This window comes from Emys orbicularis, chromosome 8, assembly GCF_028017835.1.
Source record: "Emys orbicularis isolate rEmyOrb1 chromosome 8, rEmyOrb1.hap1, whole genome shotgun sequence".
In the NCBI taxonomy this organism is placed as follows: domain Eukaryota; kingdom Metazoa; phylum Chordata; order Testudines; family Emydidae; genus Emys; species Emys orbicularis.
Genome location: NC_088690.1, coordinates 24,659,980 through 24,682,442, shown reverse-complemented (window position 1 = coordinate 24,682,442; position 22,463 = coordinate 24,659,980). Strand labels below are relative to the sequence as shown.

Here is a 22,463-nt window from a genome sequence, read left to right as displayed (position 1 = left end):
GTTTGGCGTGACAGGTGGTTGGCTTAGGCCGATGGTTGCTGAGCTGTGCTGAGACAACGAATTAAATTCCAGCATTTCTGACTTGAGTGAGTGACATCTAGATTCCAAGTTATCTCTTCCAATTGTGCCTGTCTAGCAGCATCCAGTGACTTAGTTAGGGGATCAGCAATATCTGGATCATCAGAGGATTCATACTGACTGAGCAGTTTAGAACATTCAGCATCAAGGCACGGTGTATAGACTGGACAGCAGTTGTGTGGTATGGATATGCAGGTGGCTTTGAAGATGGCTCTTCGGAATTGAAAGAAAGCTTGACTGGGATGATGTGTGGTGGTATGCAGACGACATTTTTTTCTAGAGCATCTGTGAACTTCTTCCTGAAGTTCCATCTTGGTTTGTTAAAGGTTCTAATGACTGGGAGTTGTCGGACGATGTGGATAATACTGTAGAAGGTTTGTGTTGGCTGTGTGGAAAGTCTTCCAAGACCAGAGATGATATAGGTTAGGAGTGACACTCAGCACAAACCAGGAGAGTATTCACGAGACCATCTTGCAGAGTGGAAGGGGCATCCCTGCTTTGCATCATGGATGAGGGCAAGATCATTGTTAGATGATCCCAGTCAGGACAGTGGCTGTTGAAGTCACCTATGTATACAGCTGGATGGCCTAGTCTCAGCAGAACTTGCTGGACCTTCCTGGACCAGAACTTGCTTCAGGGTTTATATGATAATGCACATAGACCTATCATGGCTGCTGGGTAGCAGTGTGAAGGCGTCAGCCGTCCCGCACCTCACTGACCCAGATTCTATTTTCTCACAGAACTCACATACAGGAACTTAAAGTGGAAAACAACCCCTGCAAGTAAGCACAGCAATTTGAAATCAAAGAACCCAAACCTCCATGGGGAACATCCCAGGAGCAGCCCCAAGCAGAAGCTGCCCTCCTCTTCACTCTCCTCAGTTTCTACTTCCTTCCCAATCACCCTCAAGACATCCTACCAGTCTTATCTTTGTTTTTATTCTTTTGGAATGTGGTGAGATGTGATGTGGAGTGAAGCTGGTGGTTCCTGTTCCCCTCCTCATTCTTCTTCTGGGTTGGAGAGGCTCCTATATCTCTTTCTTTGGCCTTTGGAGGAGATGCCAGGTTGCTGTATAACCGCAGCAGAGAAGGGGCGACTTGGTTTGTAGTTTCCCCCAATTCTAAAGGATCTCCTGGGTGTGTATGTGCATTGGGAAGAGAAGGAGCCAGAAAGAATGACAAAAGATCATCAATCAGAGGCTAAAATTAAAAAAAGAAACAGGCCATCTGCCTCTCAAAGACGACTATAAGAGCTAATGGAATTTCCATAGTGTTAAACTGAAGACATTTTCCATTAGTATCAGTGGGGGAAAAAACTACAAAAATCAGTAAAATAAAATGTTTAAACTCCTAGCTCTAAAGGGCTAATATTTAGCTTCAATAATATGGACAAGTTCTTCTTTTTTGAAGGGGAGTGGATTAGGTGACCTAATATGCCATTTCCATCTGTAATTTATTATGGAGGTGCCAGTCGCTGGTCCATAGTTAAGGCTGAGTTGCACTTATAACAAGGGTTCAACCTCTTTGTTATGTATGAAACACACGATATGTCACCTGTAGTGACACACAGGGAAGGGGAAGAGAAAAGGGAAGGGGAGATCTAATGCATCTAATAATCATTTTCTTCTAATTGGGATCACAAACCCAAAAATGTCTTATTCATAACCAGTGATTATTGCATGGGGCACTATGGGGCAGAGTTAAGGTTGTTTGGGTGCCCTAACTGTGCATTTCCATATTTTAACATGTTCGAGTTTCTTTTAAATTTAACCTTAACTCTGAATTTCCTGAGTTCACAATATTGGGAATAATTTAATATCCCTGTAATGATCTGACCATAAATTACTGATATATACTTTATCCTAACACAGTTTTGTCTAGGAATATGATTCTGTGAATATGGAAGTAAAAATTAAATTTCAAGTGCAGAACTTGTTTACAGATTTAGGAGTTTACAAGAGAAAAATTGAACAATAACTAGTTGTACCAATACCAAAACAAAGTCACCATCGTTCTGCAAATAGGTGCATGTAACCCTTAAAATTTAATTCGATTCAGTTTTCTCTCACCAACAGAAAGAGACCACATATCGCACGAACTCACACACTGCTAGGCTATTTTCTCTATTCCTCTTACACATCTGAGGTAATCTTCTAGACTAAGAAAAATTACTTGAATTTGTTTTGTTCACTGATTGGTTCAGTACAATTGGTGCTACAGGATTCTTGTTCTCCTTTATTCAGAACTTCACATCAATGTAATTTCAAGGACCCTTAATAAATTAAGGTTCATGAAGGCTACACATTTCCAGTTCATTTAATAGAAATAAAATCAGTTACAGTTTTGATTATAAAGTGGTCACATTTCTGAACATCTAAAAATGGACTTGAGATTCACTAGTATATACAAATCCACTGTTTCAGTGAAAGATCACCTCTTTGCAAGTATTGCAGTAGTGCTGCTAAATTTAATTAGATATAATCTTCACAGTTTTCATTAGCTATTAACATTATGTAAAGATAAACTAAAGCATAATAAGTCCTTTCATTATCACATAATTGTTATTTTAATGATTAATTATGAGCAATATAATACTGAACATATATCCACTTTTCACATTAGTGGGCAATTATTTATAAAGCCTTTTATTATAATCCACCCATAGAGATCAAATTATTAATGCCTCCATTTTACTATAATGATGGCCACAGTTTCAAAAATCAATATTATGGCCACAGGGAGAATTGCAAAATAACAGTGAAGAAAATATATATGCAATTGGCCAAACTCAGTCCTGATACATGCAAGCAAGGAGCAACTCAGCTGAGATCTTTTGATCTACTACTGCTAATACCACTCTGAATTTAGTCTAACATGTGTCAAGTCTATTGATGAAATTTCAAAAATGGAGAATAAAGACGCACTCAAGTCTTAACTTTTGGAATTGGATCCAAACTTCCTCTTTGAAGATGTCTGGATCAAGGGAAATTAACATTCTAATAGTTTGATGTATAATCCCAGTCCTGTCCACTCATTACACTCAATACATTAACAGTTAGTAAAAATAACAAGCAGCCCTACACTCTTGCATTCTGTCCATCAGGAGTATGAGGGGGGGTGGAAGTTCCTAATTCTTGAAAATATTCCTTTAACAGGAATGTTATCTAGTAATCACAGTAGGGGGGGATTAGGAGTGAGAACTCCTGGGGATGTATTTCTTAATCTGCCATTAAGTAACTGTCTGATTTTCAACAAGTCATCTGACCTCTGTGCACCTAACATATTGACTATAATGCCTCACCTCTCAAATAACAGCATTCACAAATAATTCTATCATCTCTGGTTGACTAGGACACTCTGTCCCATCCTGTGAACAATGACGTGTCCTCAGTTATACATGCCTTTGTCACCTCTTGTCTGGACTACAGCAATGCAATATATCTGGGCATGAAGCCATTAGCCCTTAGAACAGAAAGCTGTAGTGCCTCTCCTCACCAGCCCAGGACACTGCACACACCTCAAACCTGTCCTCCAGTCTCTTCACTGTCTTCCCATAGAATATTAAATCAAATTCAGAGTCTCAGTCCTTATGTTCAAGGTGCTGAATGGTCTGGACCCAGCAGGCCTAAAATATAGACTAAAGTTCTGAGATGAAGACAGTGGTCAACAACTCTGCTCCTCCGGCACAGTGGAACGATCCACCAAAAGGATGGAGTTCATGTGTGCAGGAGACAAAGCTCTGTCAGTAGCTCGTCTGAGACTATGGAATGAACTCCCCCAGGAACTAAGAACCATCACATACGTCACCACCTTCTGCTCCAAGTGCAAGGTACACTGTTTCATCCCTGCCTTCTCTAATATATTCATAGAGTTTGTGGACAAAAACCAAAAAACCCAACCCCCCAAAACCCAAACAACCGCCTCAGAAACCCAGAACACACAATTCTCCCCCTGCGGAGAGGATGAGGGAATAAATCACACATGACAGATTTAGTTACGCTGCTTAATGCACTCCTGGTAGGTGCTCAAAAGCTACAGTGATCAACACAGTACAGAAACCTACATAGAACACAATACTAGAAGTGAACAAATTTGGTGACTATCTTTTTTGTAACCTGAAAACTGTTTTGCCAGTACTTTTCAGGTGATTTTGTTCCCCTGAAATTTTGATTGTTCATGAAATAGCAGAAGACTGAGAAGTTGTCATAGTGACGCATGCAAAATTTAAAAAGCCTTTTTTGCATGAATTTCTAAGCAGCAGTAGCCATTGTTTTCCTAGAGTCCCTTTTCTCAGGGAAATTGACTAATCTTTCTAAGCCTGTTTTTCTCTCTGTAAAAAGTGGATAAATACTTTCTTGACACACAGGGATGTTTTGAGGTTTAAATAACTAATGTCAGTAAAGTGCTTGGAAATACTCAGATGGAAGATTTGTGGAGTATCTTTAAGAGACAGGAGCTTCAGAATATCTTGTGAATGTAAACTGCAGCCAATACCGCATGGAAACTCGTTGCCTGTGGAACCTGTTGCCAGGGGATGTTGTGAAGGTCAAAAGTAGAACTGGGTTCCAAAAAAAAAAAAATTGGATAAGTTTATGGAGGATACGTCCGTCAATGGCTATTAGCCAAGATGGTCAGGGACACAATCCCACCATGCTCTTGGTGTTCCTAAGCCTCTGACTGCCAGAAGCTGGGACAGGATGACAGGGGATAGATAACTCAATAATTGCCCCCTTCTGTTCATTCTCTCTGATGTGTCTGGTACCGGCCACTGTTGGAAGACAGGGTATTGGGCTATATGGACCATTAGGCTGACTCAGAGAGGCCATTTTTATGTTCTTATGAAAACTGTGAAACAATTTATGAAGAAACACTTGAGTACTTAGCATATATTTTTGAAATTTATCTTTCCTTATTTTTTATAGCTAAGAAGATTTATGTAATTAGAGATAGACTCTTTGTTTCTTAGGCATTCATCTGCTCTTGCTGCTTATTTTCATCCTGATGTGATAATCCTCTAGTTGTGGCATCATGGTAATTTCTACAGCTATCTACAAATGTTTTGCATCAAGCATCATGGTCTTTTTTTTTTAATTTAAATTAATCATTTAGAGAAGGTTATTGGACAGGTAAATCATGTCTCTCTCTCTTTAGCCTATGTATCAATAGCATAAAGGAGATGTTTATAGGATGACTCTTCCATAACATAAAAATAAAGAAAAAGGAGTTTACAAGGATCAGGGAGGATAATCAGAGTAACCTTACAAAAATAAAAAAACATGGGCATTTAGGAACATTTTCCTTGATTGCAGTTGTATTTTTACTTGATATTAATGCACTTTGTAGGGTTGTTCAGGAAGGTTAGGGTTGTGTGTTCTCTCTATAGTGCGGAGTGTGAATCATACTGAATGGTATTATAAACAAGAATTGCTTGGGATGAGTCCATGATAGTTCACATTCACATGCACTGTTTCTCAGACCACCTTATATACCAATCAATATCTGAGACAGCACACAAACAGTTTGTGGACATTTCTGAAGACTCATACTAGTGGCTTGTCTACATTTAAAAGGCTCCAGCGGTGCAGCTCACACTGATGCAACTGCACTGATGCAGCTGTGCCGCTGTAGCACTTCAGTGAAGACGCTACCTACGCTGATGGGAAAGAGTTAGGTCGGTATAACTGCGTTGCTCAGGGGTGTAGATTTTCCACACCCCTGAGCAACATAGTTGTACCAACAGAAATTGCTAGTGCAGACCAAGTCCCTGCAGAAGAAGTCATATTTCTCAAACTGTTGCAACTTCCAAAATCTGCTGAAGGCACTAATACCTGAGTAACACTACACCAGGTACATCTTGTGCACACTATTCATAATTATGCCCACCTTTACAAGCTTAGATAATTTGATTATCTAACCAGAAGAAACAATACTGTAATTCAGTTCAATTTGTCTCACTTCAAGTTGTATTATATCCCAAAAGAACATCAAGGGGAGAAGTGTAGTTGTATATCCCTGAAAGTTACTTTCTACCATCTACAGCAGTGGTCACCAATGGTCAATCGCAATTGACTGGTTGATCCTGGAGGATCTCCCAGTCGATCGTGATCTACTGCTGCGCAGTAGGGCTGCTGCTAAGACAGGGTCCCTGCCTGCCCTGCCCCCACGCTGCTCCCGGAAGTGGCCAGCGTGGCCCCGGATGGCATGTGGCTCCGTGCACTGCCCCTCTCTGCAAGCACCGCCCCCGCAGCTCCCATTGGCCACAGCTCCCCATTCACGCCAATGGGAGCTGCGGGGGTGGTGCTTGCAGAGAGGGGCGGTATGCGGAGCCACATGCCACCCGCTCCCCCCCCACCGGGGGTCGCATGGGCACATTGGCGCTTTCCAGGAGTGGTGTGGGGCCGAGGTACTCAGGGAGCCTTAGTGGCAGCCACGCTGCTCTGCCAACTGGGAGCCGCTGGAGGTAAGTGCTGCCCATCGGGAGGCCGCATCTCAACCCCCAGTCCTGAGCCCCCTCCCGGAGCCAGTACCCTGAACCCCCTCCTGCACCCCAAGCCCCAGCCTTGAGTCCCCTCCCCGAGCCAGCACCCCAAACCAGTCTTCCTGCACCCTGAACCCCAACCCTCAGTCATGACCTCCCTCCCAGTCTCAGCACCCTGTACCCCCTTCTGCACCCCAACACTGTGCCCCCTCCTGCACCCAAACTCCCTCCGAGAGCCCGCATCCCCTCCTGCACCCCTACCCCCTGCCCCAGGCTCAGCCCAGAGCCCCCTTCCACACTGCAAACCTCTCGGCCCCAGCCCAGAGCCCGCACCCCAATTCCCTACCCCAGTCCGGTGAAAGTGAGTGAGGGTGGGGGAGAGCAAGTGACAGAGAGGGGGGAAGATGGAGTGAGTGGGGCGGGGCTTTGGGGAAAGGGCGGGGCCTCAGGGAAGGGAAGGGGTAGATCCTGGGTTGCCCTTAAATTCAAAAAGTGATCCTGGGTGTAAAAAGGTTGGAGACCACTGATCTACAGTATAAACACATGCGCACAGCAGTGTTATTGTTCCGAAACTGTATCATATATTCTCTGTATTGAATAGATATTTAACCCATGAAAGACTAATCTTTTTGCATATATTAAAGTAGAAATACATTACGGAGGTATACTGATAGCAGCTTCACAGTTAGGGCTGCATTCTAAAATAGAGCGTAAATTCTTGTTTTTCTCCAGAAATAGGTGGACAATAACTGGGGAGTTTCACACAGTTTTTATGACCACTTATTTTTCAGTGTAGTTTTGTTTAGTTTCTCTTCAGACATTTTTAAAGAGAAAGTCTAAATTGGGCTCTGGCTGACCTATTTCCTTGGCAGTTCTAGCTTTCGTTGTTGAACAATCTTTCTTCTCAACCATTGCCTGTCTACACAAAGATTGGTAGAGAGGTGGATCCTCTGTAGATTTGGTACAACAGGTACATCCTAAAAAAATGTTGGAGTTAGGTCATTTTTAGCCCTTATTCACATCATCCCTGAAAGTTTCTGTGCTGTACACACAAGCCTGACTGGTTGTTGGGGGAATGAGCCTGATTGATTAATGAGTGGTCAGATGCGCACACAACCTTTTCCATCTAGAGCTACACTTTTCTGTCAGCTTTATCCTGCTCCCAGGATGGGCCGCCTTCAAGGCCTGACTGGCATTTCTGTAACAAAAATTCCCTTTGTGAGTCTCAGCAGTTTGTTCGACTGCAGTGAGTTTTCTTTTAACAAATCCTGTAGATGAATGAAGTGGTTGCTATAGAAGCATAAATGCTACATATGACTCAGTGCACTTCAGGTGACTGCCATTAAGAAGCCCACAATAACCAACAGTTATCACACCAAGGTAATTGTGATACTGCATTTAACTTCTAGTCTAAGTAGTGTATCTCAACTATTGTATTTTGGTGGGACAGTTGCTGATAAGCGAAGACTTTCAACAATGACTGCGGTTTTAGGACACTTGCATTTCACTCCGCAACAAAGTTATATTCTTCAGAAAGATCTGAATTTATCCTTTTTTTTTTTTAAACACAACTCCTATGGCTCTAATTTAGGCACCTTAAAAAGGAGAATCATTTTAGCCATGGTGAGCTGCAAAGTCATGAAATACTGTATTATGGGAGTCGGTCCAGCAAAGTGTCAACAAATTATATCAAAAATTCCATATAAGCTGTGCCTATACTAATCTTTTTCCTCCCAAATTTCCTACAATTACTACTATCAGGTAGCTCCACCAGTAGTAGCAATGGTGGGAGAGCTAGAGTACACACAACTACTAGGGCTGCTGGCATATTTACCACTATGTTGTCTAACCTTTCTCAGAGTAGGCAAAACTGCAGGCAGCACTTTCTCCATGCTAGGACTGCCAATGTTGCTATGACCAGCAGAGCTGAATTTATGGTATCAGTGATAGAAAATTTGGGTGCTGTGGGAGGAAGGCACATGTAAATAAGAGAATGGACCATACTGCAATAAGGATTTAACACCTGGCTTGCCAAAACCAAGAGAGCAACCAGAAAAGTAGATTAAGTGGTATTTTGTTCTTCAGAAATCAACAGATAAATTCAAAGGAAAGGGGAAAATGCACAGAGGAAGATCAAGTATCCACTTATGATATAATGCTTGGCTTACATCATCAGGTAACAATAAATAATTTTAAGGCTAGAGTCAACAATAATTACAAAATCAGTAAGTTCCCTCACACACACACACACACACACACACACAAATCCATTCCCTACCACAGTTTTATCACACAAATATTAGTTAGTATAGATCAAGTTTTTGTTACAAAATTTTGCTTTACTACATAATTGGTATATGCAGTGATTGCTGTGTTTCTTAATGCAATTGCTATTGCTTTATGTATTATTTACTGATTTACTGGCATGTTAAGAAAAAATGAGCTCCTTCAATTGAGTTCCATTTGCCTAATAGAGAAAAATGTTCATCTTAATTAGGAAAATCTTCATAAAGAAACATAAATGCAGCTATTAATGGGCTACAGGGAATAAATCTAGCATATTCAGAAACAAATGGCGCCTTATCAGTTCATGGTGGAGTAAATACAGAGAGCATAAAACTCCTAAACAGTTGTTACCAGGCCTGTGATTGACCTCAACCAGTGATATGGGTTGAGATTTAAGTGTTTTAGAATGAACAATCCATTTATTTCATTAAGCTTTCATGCTTTATAACCTTGCTTTTTTCAGGTAATAAAGGAGCCTTAACTGACAATGAAACTGTTAGTCACTGTATGAATTAAGATGAACGAAGCCATTAATTTTTTTTGAAGAAATTCCTTTATAAAACAAAAGGATGGAGGTGCCAAGGAGTGGTTCAGGACAGGCCCAGAGACATGTACCTGGAACACTGGCACTGTAGTAAGGTACATGGTTAGAGGCTTGATTCTATGTTCACTGAAGTCAGTGGCAAAGTTCCCATTGGCTTTAATGATACAGGCTCAGGGCCTAGGTATGGAGGATATGAATATACTTGAACAAAAGCCACAAAAACTCCCTCCCCCCCAAAAAAATGCTTACTCAAACATTTATATATTTTCTATTTAGCTATGAACTGTAGGCATCTTCCATTGTCTAATAATACATCTACCTGGTTCTGTAAAAAAATAACATTCTCTTAAAACAATCCCCTTACATTCAAAACAGAAGGAGGTAGCTTAGTTTTTCACCTTCCTTACAGTTTTCGTTATGAAGAGATGCACACAGAACACAAAAATAACTTTTTAAATCCATCTAGAATATTACTTCACACACATAGGTCACGAGTTATTGTTTGTACTCCCTGAGTCGCAGACTCCAGCTCTTAGAACCAGGTTTCCAGTACCAATATTCACAACTTCCTGTACAAGAATGGCTTTCTGAATATTCTGTAACTCTGGCCTAACATTTGCTATTTCCACAAGTATTCCTGCCAGTAAATTAGTGTATCTGTGGAAAGCAAATACATTAACTCCTTGCTTAACGTTGTAGTTATGTTCCTGAAAAATGTGACTTTAAGCGAAACGATGTTAAGCAAATCCAATTTCCCCATAAGAATTAATGTAAATAGGTGGGGTTAGGTTCCAGGGGAAAAAAATTCAGACAAAAGACTATATTATATACACATACATACACACACAGCATAAGTTTTAAACAAACAATTTAATACTGTACACAGAGATAATGTTTGTGAAGCTTGGTTGAGATGCTGAAGTCAGATGGTGGGATACTTCCCAGGGAATGCCTTACTGCTAAATGATGAACTAGCAATCGGCTGAGCCCTCAAGGGTTAACCCATGGTTGTTAATGTAGCCACACACTCTACAAGGCAGCAGGAATGGAGGGAGGGGAGACAGCATGGCAGACAGAGACACACACCCTGTGTGTGTGAGAGAGATGCGCATTGCCCCTTTAAGTAGGCTGACTCCACTCTAAGTACACTGTCTTGTTATTTAATAAGCAAGTTGAGACAGCAGCTGTTCCCAGAAAGCTCCCTCCGTCCTGAGCCCTGTCATATTGCCCCTCCCCCCCACATGGAGATGGCTAAGTGAGGTACAGGAGCTGGGGGGAGGGGGACACCCTGATATTAGCCTCCCTCTCTCCCCCCACTGCACAGCAAGCAGAAGCAGCTCCAAGGCAGAGGGCAGGAGCAGCACATGGAGGTGGGGGGAGGGACAGCTGAACTGCCGGCAATTTGATAGCCGGCTGGGCGGCTGCCACACAGGGAACTTAGGGGGGCTGCCGGTCCACCCTGGTTCCAAGCCCCCACCAGCTGCTCTTCCTGCAAGCAGTGGACAAAGCAGGCGGCTGCCAAACGACGTTATAAGGGAGCATTGCGCAACTTTAAACTAACATGTCCTCTAATTGATCAGCAACATAACAACGAAACGACGTCAACCAGGATGACTTTAAGTAAGAAGTTACTGTACAAAAGGGGCACAAACATGCTCCAAGCAATTCAGTATTTGATTCAAGCCAACATCCATGGAAATTGTTTAAAGCACTGATATTTGCCCACTACTAGCTTAATTACTTTGGTGAGACTGTCATATGAAGTAAACAATATAAGTGGCAGCAACATGATATACTTTCATTGCTTAATTTCAGTGATATCCTCACTAGTCTAAGGCTTTGTATAGATTAATCAGACACATGGAGAACCACATATTAGTTGAGGTGAGCTGCGATGACTGCAGTTATCTAACAGTGTCAATCTGAACAGTAAATGAATATAATTTGTGAGAGCTAAATGACAGTGTTATAATAAAAGGCTCATATATTGCCAAGGTAATAAATAATTAACGAGTAACTGCACAAAATAGCAGGTTGAACACCCCACCCAAATTCTGAATCTTGACTCAGAAGTAAGTGAGCAGAATGATCCATCTCTCTGCCTCAAATGATAAAACAGCTTTCTCACAACCTAATAAGCAGCACCATCTGGCACAAGCACAGAGGAGGCTGAGAACTTCTGGAAGTGAAGCACAAAAGCCATTTAGTTGCTTTAGGAGTTGTCCAAGATATTTAAAAAAAAAAAACCCAACCAACCAAGCAAACAAAAAATAACCCTTCAAACTAAGGAACAGGGTTTTGTTTTTTTTGGGGGGGGGGGAGTTGTTTTATTTGTACTCCCTGGTTGAAAACATGGACCACTGAATCTTTTTTAGGGACACTTGCATAGCTAAGCATGCCAATAAAGTGTCATTGAACTGAATTGTTTGGGTATGGGTGTAATAGAGAGTTCAGATGGTGTGTATGGGAAGTCAATCACATACAAAACAGGCCAGGTTTTAGAGTCCTCTTATTTTGTTTCTTTTAATGAGAATTTCAGGACACTGGAATACATTTTCTATCTGAGATCATGGAGCTTTCTATGTTGTTACATGTATAAGCCATGAGTAAAACCACCAGATTAAGCTGTGCTTAGTTTAGGTTTCTCTTTTAAAAAATTTCATACCAGAAGTAACCAATATCACCACTGGTGTGCATCATTGATTGTGCAGCAGCTCCATTTGATGGTCCCATGGCTTTATGTATAATTGAACGGGAACACTATAGCAGCATTGCTGGCCCCCTAACGGATTGCAGAACTCTTCTTGCTGAAGGCACTATACAACATGCACCACAGTGAGTTGTTAATCTGAGCTGTTTGCAGTATAGATAGAAATGGAGTTCACATTATACTGGTTTAGGTGATATTAGCAAACTCAGGATTCATTATATTATTGCTTTCTGAAAATGACTTTTAGTGCAGACTGTTTTCTACATGATCCTTAAAAGACACTCCCTTCCTCCTCATCACCTTCACCTAAGGCAATAACATCTGGTAACATTGATCTATTTGCTGCTAGTTTTCATTAATTGTACCCATCCCTGAGGGTGGTGCAGCTTTGGCGGCAGCTAATTAAAACCTATTTAGAGCTGCTCAGTGCACTTTATCAGACCAGAATTGGCTCTGTTGCTTTAATGGAGACTACAGTTTTCTCTATTATTACCAATTAAGTGAAGTTTATAAGGTTTTCCCTTACATTTCTAAAGTATAGGGAAAGTTATAACTGCCTTTATAACTACCCACCTGGATTCAAATAAATATGATGTAAAATTTAGTTATTGGCTGGCATTTCTTCAAATGTGCTTCAAATTCTCCTTTCATCTGACTCTATGTACATAATATAGGAAAGTGCAGTAAAGTATTGAGAGAAACTGTTGGATTTACAGCACTACAGAGGGCAGTGCCACTAAAATGCATTAATGCAAAACTGTGAATGTCTGCCAATGTATATTATTTATGCACAACAATTATTCAAAGTGAATGAGCTCTCACACCCCCGTGAATGACCAAACTCTGCCCAAATTCACAATAGTGTGTGTCAAGACCAATCCCCAGATACAGGAAGCCCGTTTCAAGACGATATTATGCTCCCCCTGTAGAACAAAAATCACTTCATTTTGAAATTAGGAAGGTTGTTTTCTATTAATCAATAATGGGGTCTGGCCCTGTTTCTTCCATTGACCAATAATGATTGAATTATAAACTGACAAATTATGGGCTTGATCCCATGCCTATTGAAATCAATGGCAAAGCTCCCACTGACTTCTGTGGTGCAGGAGCAGAGTCTATTTGCCTATAGGCAGATACACCATATGCCTGTTTGATACTTTCCATAACTCTGAAAATAGAATGTGAGCACCATTATGGTGAGAATATTTAAAGTCCCATTAATTTCCTAAAGAGACGTTATATCAACATGTAGAAACAGAAAGCTCATTAAAAGCTTGACAAACTAGAAATCTCTTGTAATCTTACTATGCACTGGGAATGTACACCATACGTAAGGGCAGTATTTTAGGATTAAACCCAAAATAAATCCAGTTACAACTCACACTGTATATTTTTAAAGTTGAGCAGAACTTGGTTTCCCTCCAATTTTCTTGTTTGGAACATGATAAAAACAGAGCACTGTTCAAACTAATATTGGAAGCAAGCGCTGATGTTTCTCCTAGGAACTGAAGGAATATTTGGCTGAGGTACCTGAAAGAGTCTGTGTCAACATCATAATAGTCTGGCATGATACATGAAGCCATTTTTTCTCATCCAGGGAGCTCTGTTGCTCTTTGCTACTTCAATAAGCAGGATAGATCCCAAGTAGATTTCATTATCATACCCAGATCCCTGAATGAAGCAGCACAACAAAACACGTATTGAGGATTTAACTGATGATGCATGTCAGTAGTCAGGGCCGGCTCCAGGCACCAGCCTGGCAAGCAGGTGCTTAGGGTGGTCACTCCGGAGAGGGGCGGCACGTCCAGCTATTCGGCGGCAATTTGGCGGACGGTCCCTCACTCCCACTCGGAGCAAAGGACCTCCCGCCGAATTGCCACCGCAGATCGCGATCGCAGCTTTTTTTTTTTTTTTGGCTGCTTGGGGCGGCCAAAACCCTGGAGCCGGCCCTGTCAGTAGTTCCCAAATGTGGGCCACAGACCACCAGTGGTTTGTGGAGTGTTGTCTTGGGGTACAAGGAGTCCCAGCTGGTGACATGATGCTTGCTTTCCTTGTTTTCCCCCAGGCAAATCACATTAAATGAAGCTAATGATACATTTAATAGTTTTACTTGGAAAAGTAATAATAGGAAACAATTGTTGTGGTGACACAGGAATGTTACTTGATTGCTAATGTGTGTGTGGTTGGGGGGTGGGGGAGAGTGCAGGGTGAAGGACTAAAGAAGCCTTTCTCCCAGCACACTCTTCCATGGATGGGATGGGGATAGATCATGGCAGATCCTCCAGCCCCAAACTTACCACAGCCCTCTCTAGCCCCAACCCCACATGCTGCTTTACAGATTGCCTCTGTAGAGCTCACTCTGTACTGTACAGGGGGAATACACTGACCTTCCATCATGCATATAGCACCCTCTTGGAGCAGCATAACCACACACATGGTTCTCCACAAGCCAGGGGTATATAACTTTCATATACTTTTACTAGAAACACTAGCCATTTGGTGATATGCCTGATAATCTATTTTAACTGAAACAGAATTATTTGGATTTGAGGTAAAGCTACAGGGTATCATGACAAGAGAGGTAAACATAAGACCTCTTCCCCCCCTTTGTCCTGAGGTTGTATGTATAGGAATGATGTTGTGTAGGCCTCCCCTCTTTAAATAACATGTCAATTTAATCAATATTAAATTGAGCTGAAAACAACACACAGCTCTGAAAAGGATTTAGGAAGGTATCCAATATTTTTTGGGATCCAGGCCAACAAAAATGGAAAGAACAGAAGGTAGCGTAGGTGGGATAAATGGGGCCTGTCTGCTGCCTCATCAAGCGCTCGTAACAGTCAAAAACATATAAGAATCCATTAAAAACATATCTGGGGGCTCACTGAATAGCTGGCATGCAAGATGGCCTTTTCTTGCCTATCTTTTGTCATTAACGTCAGAGTAACTTTTCACAGGCAGGACTTACCGATCTTTTCCGGTCTCCTCCTTAAATACCCCATCACAGTAATTCATGCGCTTTTCTGTTGTCACATAGATTTTGGCATCGGGGTAGCTGTCAACAGCTTTCTTCAGCATGTTGTACACAATGCCATTGCCATCTTTTCTCATGTTTCGAAAAGGCCCCCAGATGACATATACCGTGCTATTGGTTTCCTTGAAAAAGTAATCGGGATTCTTGAGCAACAGGGGAACACTGGTGTGTGAGACCACTCGTATGGTCGTCTTCTTCCCAACATCCACCTCATAACCCTTGGTAGGAGCATTGTTCATTCTCCATATACAGGAGGACTGGTCAATTTCAATTCCCACTTTCTGACCAGCCATCTGACCCGAGTTCGAAACAATGGCACAGACGTCACAGTCTAGCTGGAGAGGCTGAAAGAGAGAGAACAAAACAGATGACAGGTCCTTACACATTGAGATTGAAAATTTAGTTAAAAGAAGTAAATAGTCAACAAACTGGGAGCAAGATTCTCACATCAATCCTGTGTAGAGGAGAGGGCAGTAAAGTCTATTGCTCCGAAGCCCTGAATGAGATCCTTTTCTACTAAACGAATCAGCACACACTAATCTTCTGCTTCTGTTCTCCTCATTTCAAAGTCAACTGGAAAGTAATAATTTTTCTTCCACTATATATTTTTTCCTTTCAATTAAAAGAATTTGAAATAAGAAACATGTAAATAATAGTTAGATGGATGTTTTGTTCCCTTGTAAGAGATTGTTGTCAGTCGTAGATTTAAAAACAGAAAAAGGAATGAAGGAAATGTAGCTGTGCACGGATTGCATATTTCATCTATAGGTCTGGATGAATGGATATTTAATCTGGGATAAAAGTCAGCTCTGAAGTGGCTCTCCAGCAGGCATTCTACTGCAGCTTGAGCCTATGAACATATGGGAAAACGTGCCTGTACTGTTATAAAACAGCTCCTTATGTCTGAAGCACATTATTATATGTATACAGGTTCTCTTCAGAGGACACTTATGTCCCATGGAAGAGCCAATGAGACACAAATGGACTGGGGACCTGTGAGCTAGAGGCTTGATCTATGCCTACTGAAGTCAATAGCAAAATTTCCATTGAATTCAATAGTGCAGGTTCAGATCCCAAACCAAGAACACCTGAGTCCTTCTAATGCTGGCTCTGACGAGACTCTCTTTGTGGACCTGAGCACATTCTCTGAGCTGCTTCTCTGCATGAAATGGGAATAGCAATAGGATCCTACCGCACATGGGTATTGGGGGAATTAGCCTGTTTCACATACTGACGCATGTGAGACAACCCCCCGATGCCCAAGAAGAGTAGAATTGAGCCCTAAGTCTTTATAAACAGCTAGAAGACGAAAAGCACTATATGTAATTCAAGTGTGTGACATGTGAATCTAGAATCCTAAATCCACCTGAAAGCAGACCAGTCCTAGAAGAATCGGCCAGGTCTACATATGCTTAGTGGACCTGGGCTGATGTTGGTTCCTAATCCATCCCATAGCCCAGGTAATGCATCCTCTCCAACTTTACCTTTGATCAGCGACCTGATCTCTTCTTTTCCTCTCTGCCGGCAGTAAATGCCTCCATTTGCCTTCTTACACCAGTGAGTGTTGAGCCATCAGCCTTATGGCGTGCTACCTGCCCCTCTTAAGGATGGCTAGCAGCAGAGTGTGACCCCTTTACAAATACGTAACTGAACAAAGGTTCTACCCACCAGGCCCCTGAAGGAACGTTAAGCACAGATGTAAAGGCTTGTGCTGGAGTGATTGGTGTGCTCTAGCTGTTTTTTAAAATGTCTTTTCCTCATTTCACCAGGAGTGAAGGATGCTTGACCGCACACAAAAGTATCAACAATATTTTCTTTAGAGAATGCTGTATGTTTGGTAGTCTTTGAGAGCTGTCCTGAATAGCTCTCTGGCAGCATGAATGAAATCCCAGGAGATGCAGCTGAACACAACCACCTTTCTGTTTACCACTTAGTTACAGAAATCGTCCCTAAAATACTGAGAGTACATGGATGGATGAACTAAAGAAATCTATAAGCATAACCCACATACCACCATGAAATGACTGTTGCAGTCTCGGTAGATTAATTTATATTTTTTAGGATGAAAGTTCAAACTAACAACTAACGAACAAGGAATTGCTTGACAGGAAAAGATCACTTGGTTCAAGAATCTAGTCCCATTTAAAGCTGTCTCAGCCTCATGCTATTGCTTTCTCGCTGTGTCCTTCCTTCTTCATTAAAATGTATAGCTCTCTCAAACTCATTTAAATTGTTTGATTTGATGGTCTCACTTGGAAATTTATTCCATGTTTTCTATTCACTGAGTAAAACTGTTCTGCCTCAATAAACGCCATACACTTACACTTGCAATGGTGTCCCTCAGTTTTCTAACCTTTTTATTGTGATCCATTTATCTTGTTCCATTTTATCAAATCCTTTCATAATTCTGAATGCTGATATATTAGGTTAGCTTGCAATCTGCTCTCTTTCACAGGAAGAGGCTCAGTCTCTTTAGCCTTTCTCAGAACAAATATTTTTAAAAGATGGAATTGCCTTAGCTGTTCTAATTTGCACCTTTTCTAAAAGCAATCAGCTCCACGGAAAGCCAATGAAGACTTAACTCAGCACTCCATGTGGACCTGATCCAAAGTTAATCAATGGGCATCTTTCCATCAACTTCAATAGCTTTGAATCAGACCGTCTGCGGTCTAACTACAGAATATGCATCAGTTTTCACTTACTGTATATTGTAGCCCTCTGTGGAAGTATCCCAGTAGCCTGTTGTCCTGATTTATAATTGCCACCTTTTAGAATGATGGTTTCAACAATTCTTGCTCTATAACTCTTTTTCCTGTTCAATATGCTATATTACCATTCCTGTGTATTACTAACCCTCCAAGTGCTATATGAGACCGATCCTCTTTCCATTAAACTCAATGGCAAAACTCCAGGGTGTCATATGCACAAAGAGAAGAAAGAAGCAGGGACAGGATTTCTAGTAACAGGTGCATGAATATGGGACGAGAGGGTGGGGGGAGATGGAGACGAGAGAATTACAAAAACCTACCCCATTGATGACCTTTCTGCACTTAGCAGTGACTATGTATAGGCATCTACATCCCAAAAATACTATCATGATTAAACACTAGTTTGTCGGCAACCTTAGCATAGAAGCCAAGAACTGAACTCCATGGAGAACAAAATGCCCTCTTCACCTTTAGAGCCGGTCATCCCATGTCAGGGCTGAGGCACATTGGCAGGACAGTGTGCGGAAGCCTGCACCGATACTGTATATATTCTTTAGTTAAAGGACTTAAATCAAAGGTATAATCCGGCAACTTTCACAAACCCTAAATACATTTACATAATATCTAGATATTATATTACTTAAAGAAAACAAGTGACCATAGACAACCATTCACCTTTTCTTCTCTCCCTCTCTCTTTAGATACTTCTATAGCCCCTAAACTCTGTCTCTCTCTGAGCTATTATCTTCAATAATTTGCTTTGCCTCTGTAAAAATGATTCATTGTGCTGTTGCCCAGAACTATATAAAACTCCTCAGCAATGTTAGCTGGGCATGATTCTGACAAATTGTCCCATCTTTTTTGAATGATACATTGTAACAGTTGTGGAGCACTTACATTTTAATCAGTAAGGAAAATGAAATGTTTGACCTTTCAATTTTCTGTGCAAGCTTACAGACAATAGAAAAGATAATTAAAACTGTGAATTAAAACTTGCAAAACAGTGTTGTTTCTCTAGCAAAGAGAAATGTCTGTGTAATAAAGGTCACTTATCAGCCAGTTCTAGTTATTAAATCTTTGTACTTAGTACTGAAGTGGCTCCACAGAATCAAAGGTCAAGTCATTAAATAATGAAACAAGGAGAATTAGAAAAAAGGTCATGAGCAATCTTAACTACAGCTGACCAGATGCAGCCAAATTTACTCATGGGTGGGACCAAATGTAGCCCTGGAGGTAAGCAGATGTAGTTCCCACTGGCATGAAGCTGAATTTGGCCCAAGAGATGCAAAACCATCCCTGACTCTGAGTGTACCACAGTGCACCACTCTACCTCTCCTCTGTGCTTTACTCTGTCAGCCTCCTGATTCAATTACTAATGATGTTAAGGAAATGCAGATTTATTTTTTTCCATTGTTATTTTAATAATGAGAAAGTAATTTTGTAATTTGGAGACAATACACATGTAAAATATAAAGGGACAATTATTAGCAATTCACCACACATTAATTTACTCCCCTAATGCTGAAACAAATGAGATCTTTTCTTGTAATCATCCAATTTGAGTGAATTCTAACAAAGCCGGTTGAACAAAGCTCCAGAGATGCATTCCTCATTTCAGTGCCATTTATTCCTCTACTCTTCATGGATGTCTTTAGAGTTTTAGTTTTAGAGGATACAACATGTATAATGATGCCAATAGGGAATAGATTTTGCCTTTATTCATCTTGATGTGCTTTTGAGGTCTTTCAAATGAAAGGTACAAAAGAGGCATTAACCGTCTGGCATTGTTTTTATTGCTTTTCTCTGCTTTACAAGCAAAAAATGTATTTTAATTTTTCCCATATTTCAGTAATGATTAACCAAGCTGTTTTTAATCTACACTGAATCACTTTCTGCAGACTTCTAACTGGGAGCAAAGAATTTCCAGGGTTCTCCTAGAGAATACTCAGCATATTTGAAGGAAAGAAAGAGTCAATGCTCAATTTGCTTGCGTGTTCACAAACCAAAATTTTCAATTTGATGCAGCTCTCAGGAGCACCATATAAAAATAATAATCTATAGCTAACATCAAATAATAATAAGCAGCCCCAGATCTGATTACACTGTGGTTGTTCCCCTTTTCCTCCTGCCTTTTTTTTTTTTTTTAAACTCCAGCAGTTGGTTTGGCTCCTAGCTCGGCATTGCACTGCAGCAAATGTCTGAGTCTTCATAAAATGTAATATTAAAATTCATAAACATTTTAACATTTGGACATTATTTCAAAATAAGCCATGTGTCAACATGTGTCTCAGTTTCTAAATGATATGGAACATAATGCTCCCTTCTTTATAATGAACTTCCTGAGACACAAGTGACTAGGGTATTTTATTTAGGTGTGTGTCTCTGTCAATTGTATGTGCATAGTTACTCCATGTGCGAGAGGAAGTTTTTATTTGAACTGTATGAGTTGGAGACCAGAGTACGATAGTTTCCTAATGGGAAGTCTTTCAACAAAGGGCTGAATAAAGAAGGATCACAGGGTTCTTGTTCCAGACATGGATTTAGCTGCCACAGGACTATTATTCATGGATAAAAGTTCTTTAAGGGTATGTCTACACTGCAATTAGACACCTGCATCTGGCCCGTGTCAGCTGACTCGGGCTTGTGGGGCTCGGGCTAAGGGGCTGTTTAATTGCAGTATAGATGTTCGGGCTCGGGCTGCAGGCCGAGATTTGGGACCCTCCCACATTGCAGGGTCCTAGAGCCCGGGCTCCAGCCCAAGCCTGAATGTCCACACCACAATTAAAAAGCCCATGAGCCCAAGCCTGAGTCAGCTGGCAAGGGCCAACTGCAGGTTTTTAATTGCAGTGTAGACTTACCCTAAAAGGGCCACATCGTCCCCTTTACTTTGGCTAGAAGAGGGCACTGGTATTTTATGGATTGTTGCTGTGTTTGGTGGGCAAACCTGGTAGCGTGCCTTTATTACAGCTACGCTGCCATTGCAACAGGGCAGGCAGCCTGAGGGCTCGGAACACATTTGATACTTTCCCCATGAATGCCATTATCTTCTTCAAAATATAAGCCTTTTGTTTAAAAAAATTACCATTTTTACCCTTGTGATTGTGAAGAAAACCTTCCAAATGCAAACCACAGTGTAAACAGATGCAGCAGCATCTTTCTGAGTCTGCAGACAGACCGCTCCAATCCCTCTGTGGCTGCTTGCAGCTTTCCTAACAGCAGCTGACAGGAATGTCATCAGTGTCTGCCACTGCTGTTGGGAACAGCATGGGCAGCTTTGAAACTGATAAGAATCAGGTAAATTTTACTCTGTTAGAGCTTGAGAAAGCTCTGAGCAGCAGCTGGGGTAGGCACTGAAACTAGTAACCGGGTTTTTCCCTGGTCAGTGGGAGCATCTTCTTAGCTTGGTCCCCTGGTTGTTAGGTAGCTGATAAACCTTTCTAGCCCTATATCTGAGGGCAAGGCAGTGTTGGCATGACTATAGATAAGTGTGTTGGTGGGTGACTGATGGAAACAGGGTATATGAGAGAGAGAGAGAGAGAGAGACTGACTTTTAGGCGAGAACTGGGAGAAAATATATAAAGGAAAATGTAGAATATACAATACAATGTAGGGCTAGAAAGACAAAGGGATATGAAGAGATGGAATATAAGGGAAAGGGGGAAATAGAGGAAGCAGACACTGAAAATGAAACAGGCAAAGAAATAAATGTTCTATAGGAAAGTCAGAAAAAGTGGCGTGAAGCCAGGAAAAGGTAAAAGGCCCAACAAAAACCAGAGAGACTTAGGCCTCGGCTACACTACGAGTTTAGGTCGACTTTAGCAGCGTTAAATCGAATTAAGCCTGGACATGTTCACACGACGAAGCCCTTTCTTTCGACTTAAAGGGCCCTTTAAACCGGTTTCTTTACTCCACCTCCGACGAGGGGATTAGCGATAAAATCGGCCTTAGCGGGTCGGAATTGGGGTAGTGTGGATGGAATTTGACGTTATTGGCCTCCGGGAGCTATCCCACAGTGCTTCATTGTGACCGCTCTGGACAGCACTCTTAACTCAGATGCACTGACCAGGTAGACAGGAAAAGCCCCGCGAACGTTTGAATTTCATTTCCTGTTTGCTCAGCGTGGAGAGCACAGGTGACCACGCAGAGCTCATCAGCACAGGTAACCGTGATGGAGTCCCAGGATCGCAAAAGAGCTCCAGCATGGACCGAACGGGAGGTACGGGATCTGCTCGCCACATGGGGAGATGAATCAGTGCTAGCTGAACTCCGTAGCAGTAAACGAAATGGCAAAATATTAGAAAAGGTCTCCAAGGCCATGAAGGACAGAGGCCATACCAGGGACGCACAGCAGTGCCGCGTGAAAATTAAGGAGCTACGGCAAGCCTACCACAAAGCCAGAGAAGCAAACGGAAGGTCCGGGGCAGAGCCGCAAACATGCCGCTTCTACGCAGAGCTGCATGCCATTCTAGGGGGTACAGCCACCACTACCCCAACCGTGTGCTATGACTCCCTCACTGGAGAAACACACAGGGAAGCGGGTTCGGGGTATGAGGAAGATGAGGATGGAGATAATGTAGATAGCTCACAGCAGCAAGGAAGCGGAGAAACCGGTTTCCCCAACAGCCA

The 22,463-nt window shown here is 41.7% G+C and overlaps 1 protein-coding gene across 2 annotated transcripts in view; it reads right to left on the bottom strand.

The window, feature by feature from the left end:
• The window catches only part of ST6GALNAC3 (ST6 N-acetylgalactosaminide alpha-2,6-sialyltransferase 3), a 110,160-nt gene extending 94,723 nt beyond the window's left edge, over nt 1-15,437 (bottom strand). For both annotated transcript variants that reach the window (XM_065409537.1, XM_065409538.1), the window contains exon 1: nt 15,064-15,437. In XM_065409537.1, coding sequence (XP_065265609.1) covers nt 15,064-15,422 — 359 coding nt within the window. In that variant the 5' untranslated portion in view covers nt 15,423-15,437. The remainder of the gene's footprint in view (nt 1-15,063) is intronic.
• Nucleotides 15,438-22,463: the final 7,026 nt, after the last annotated feature.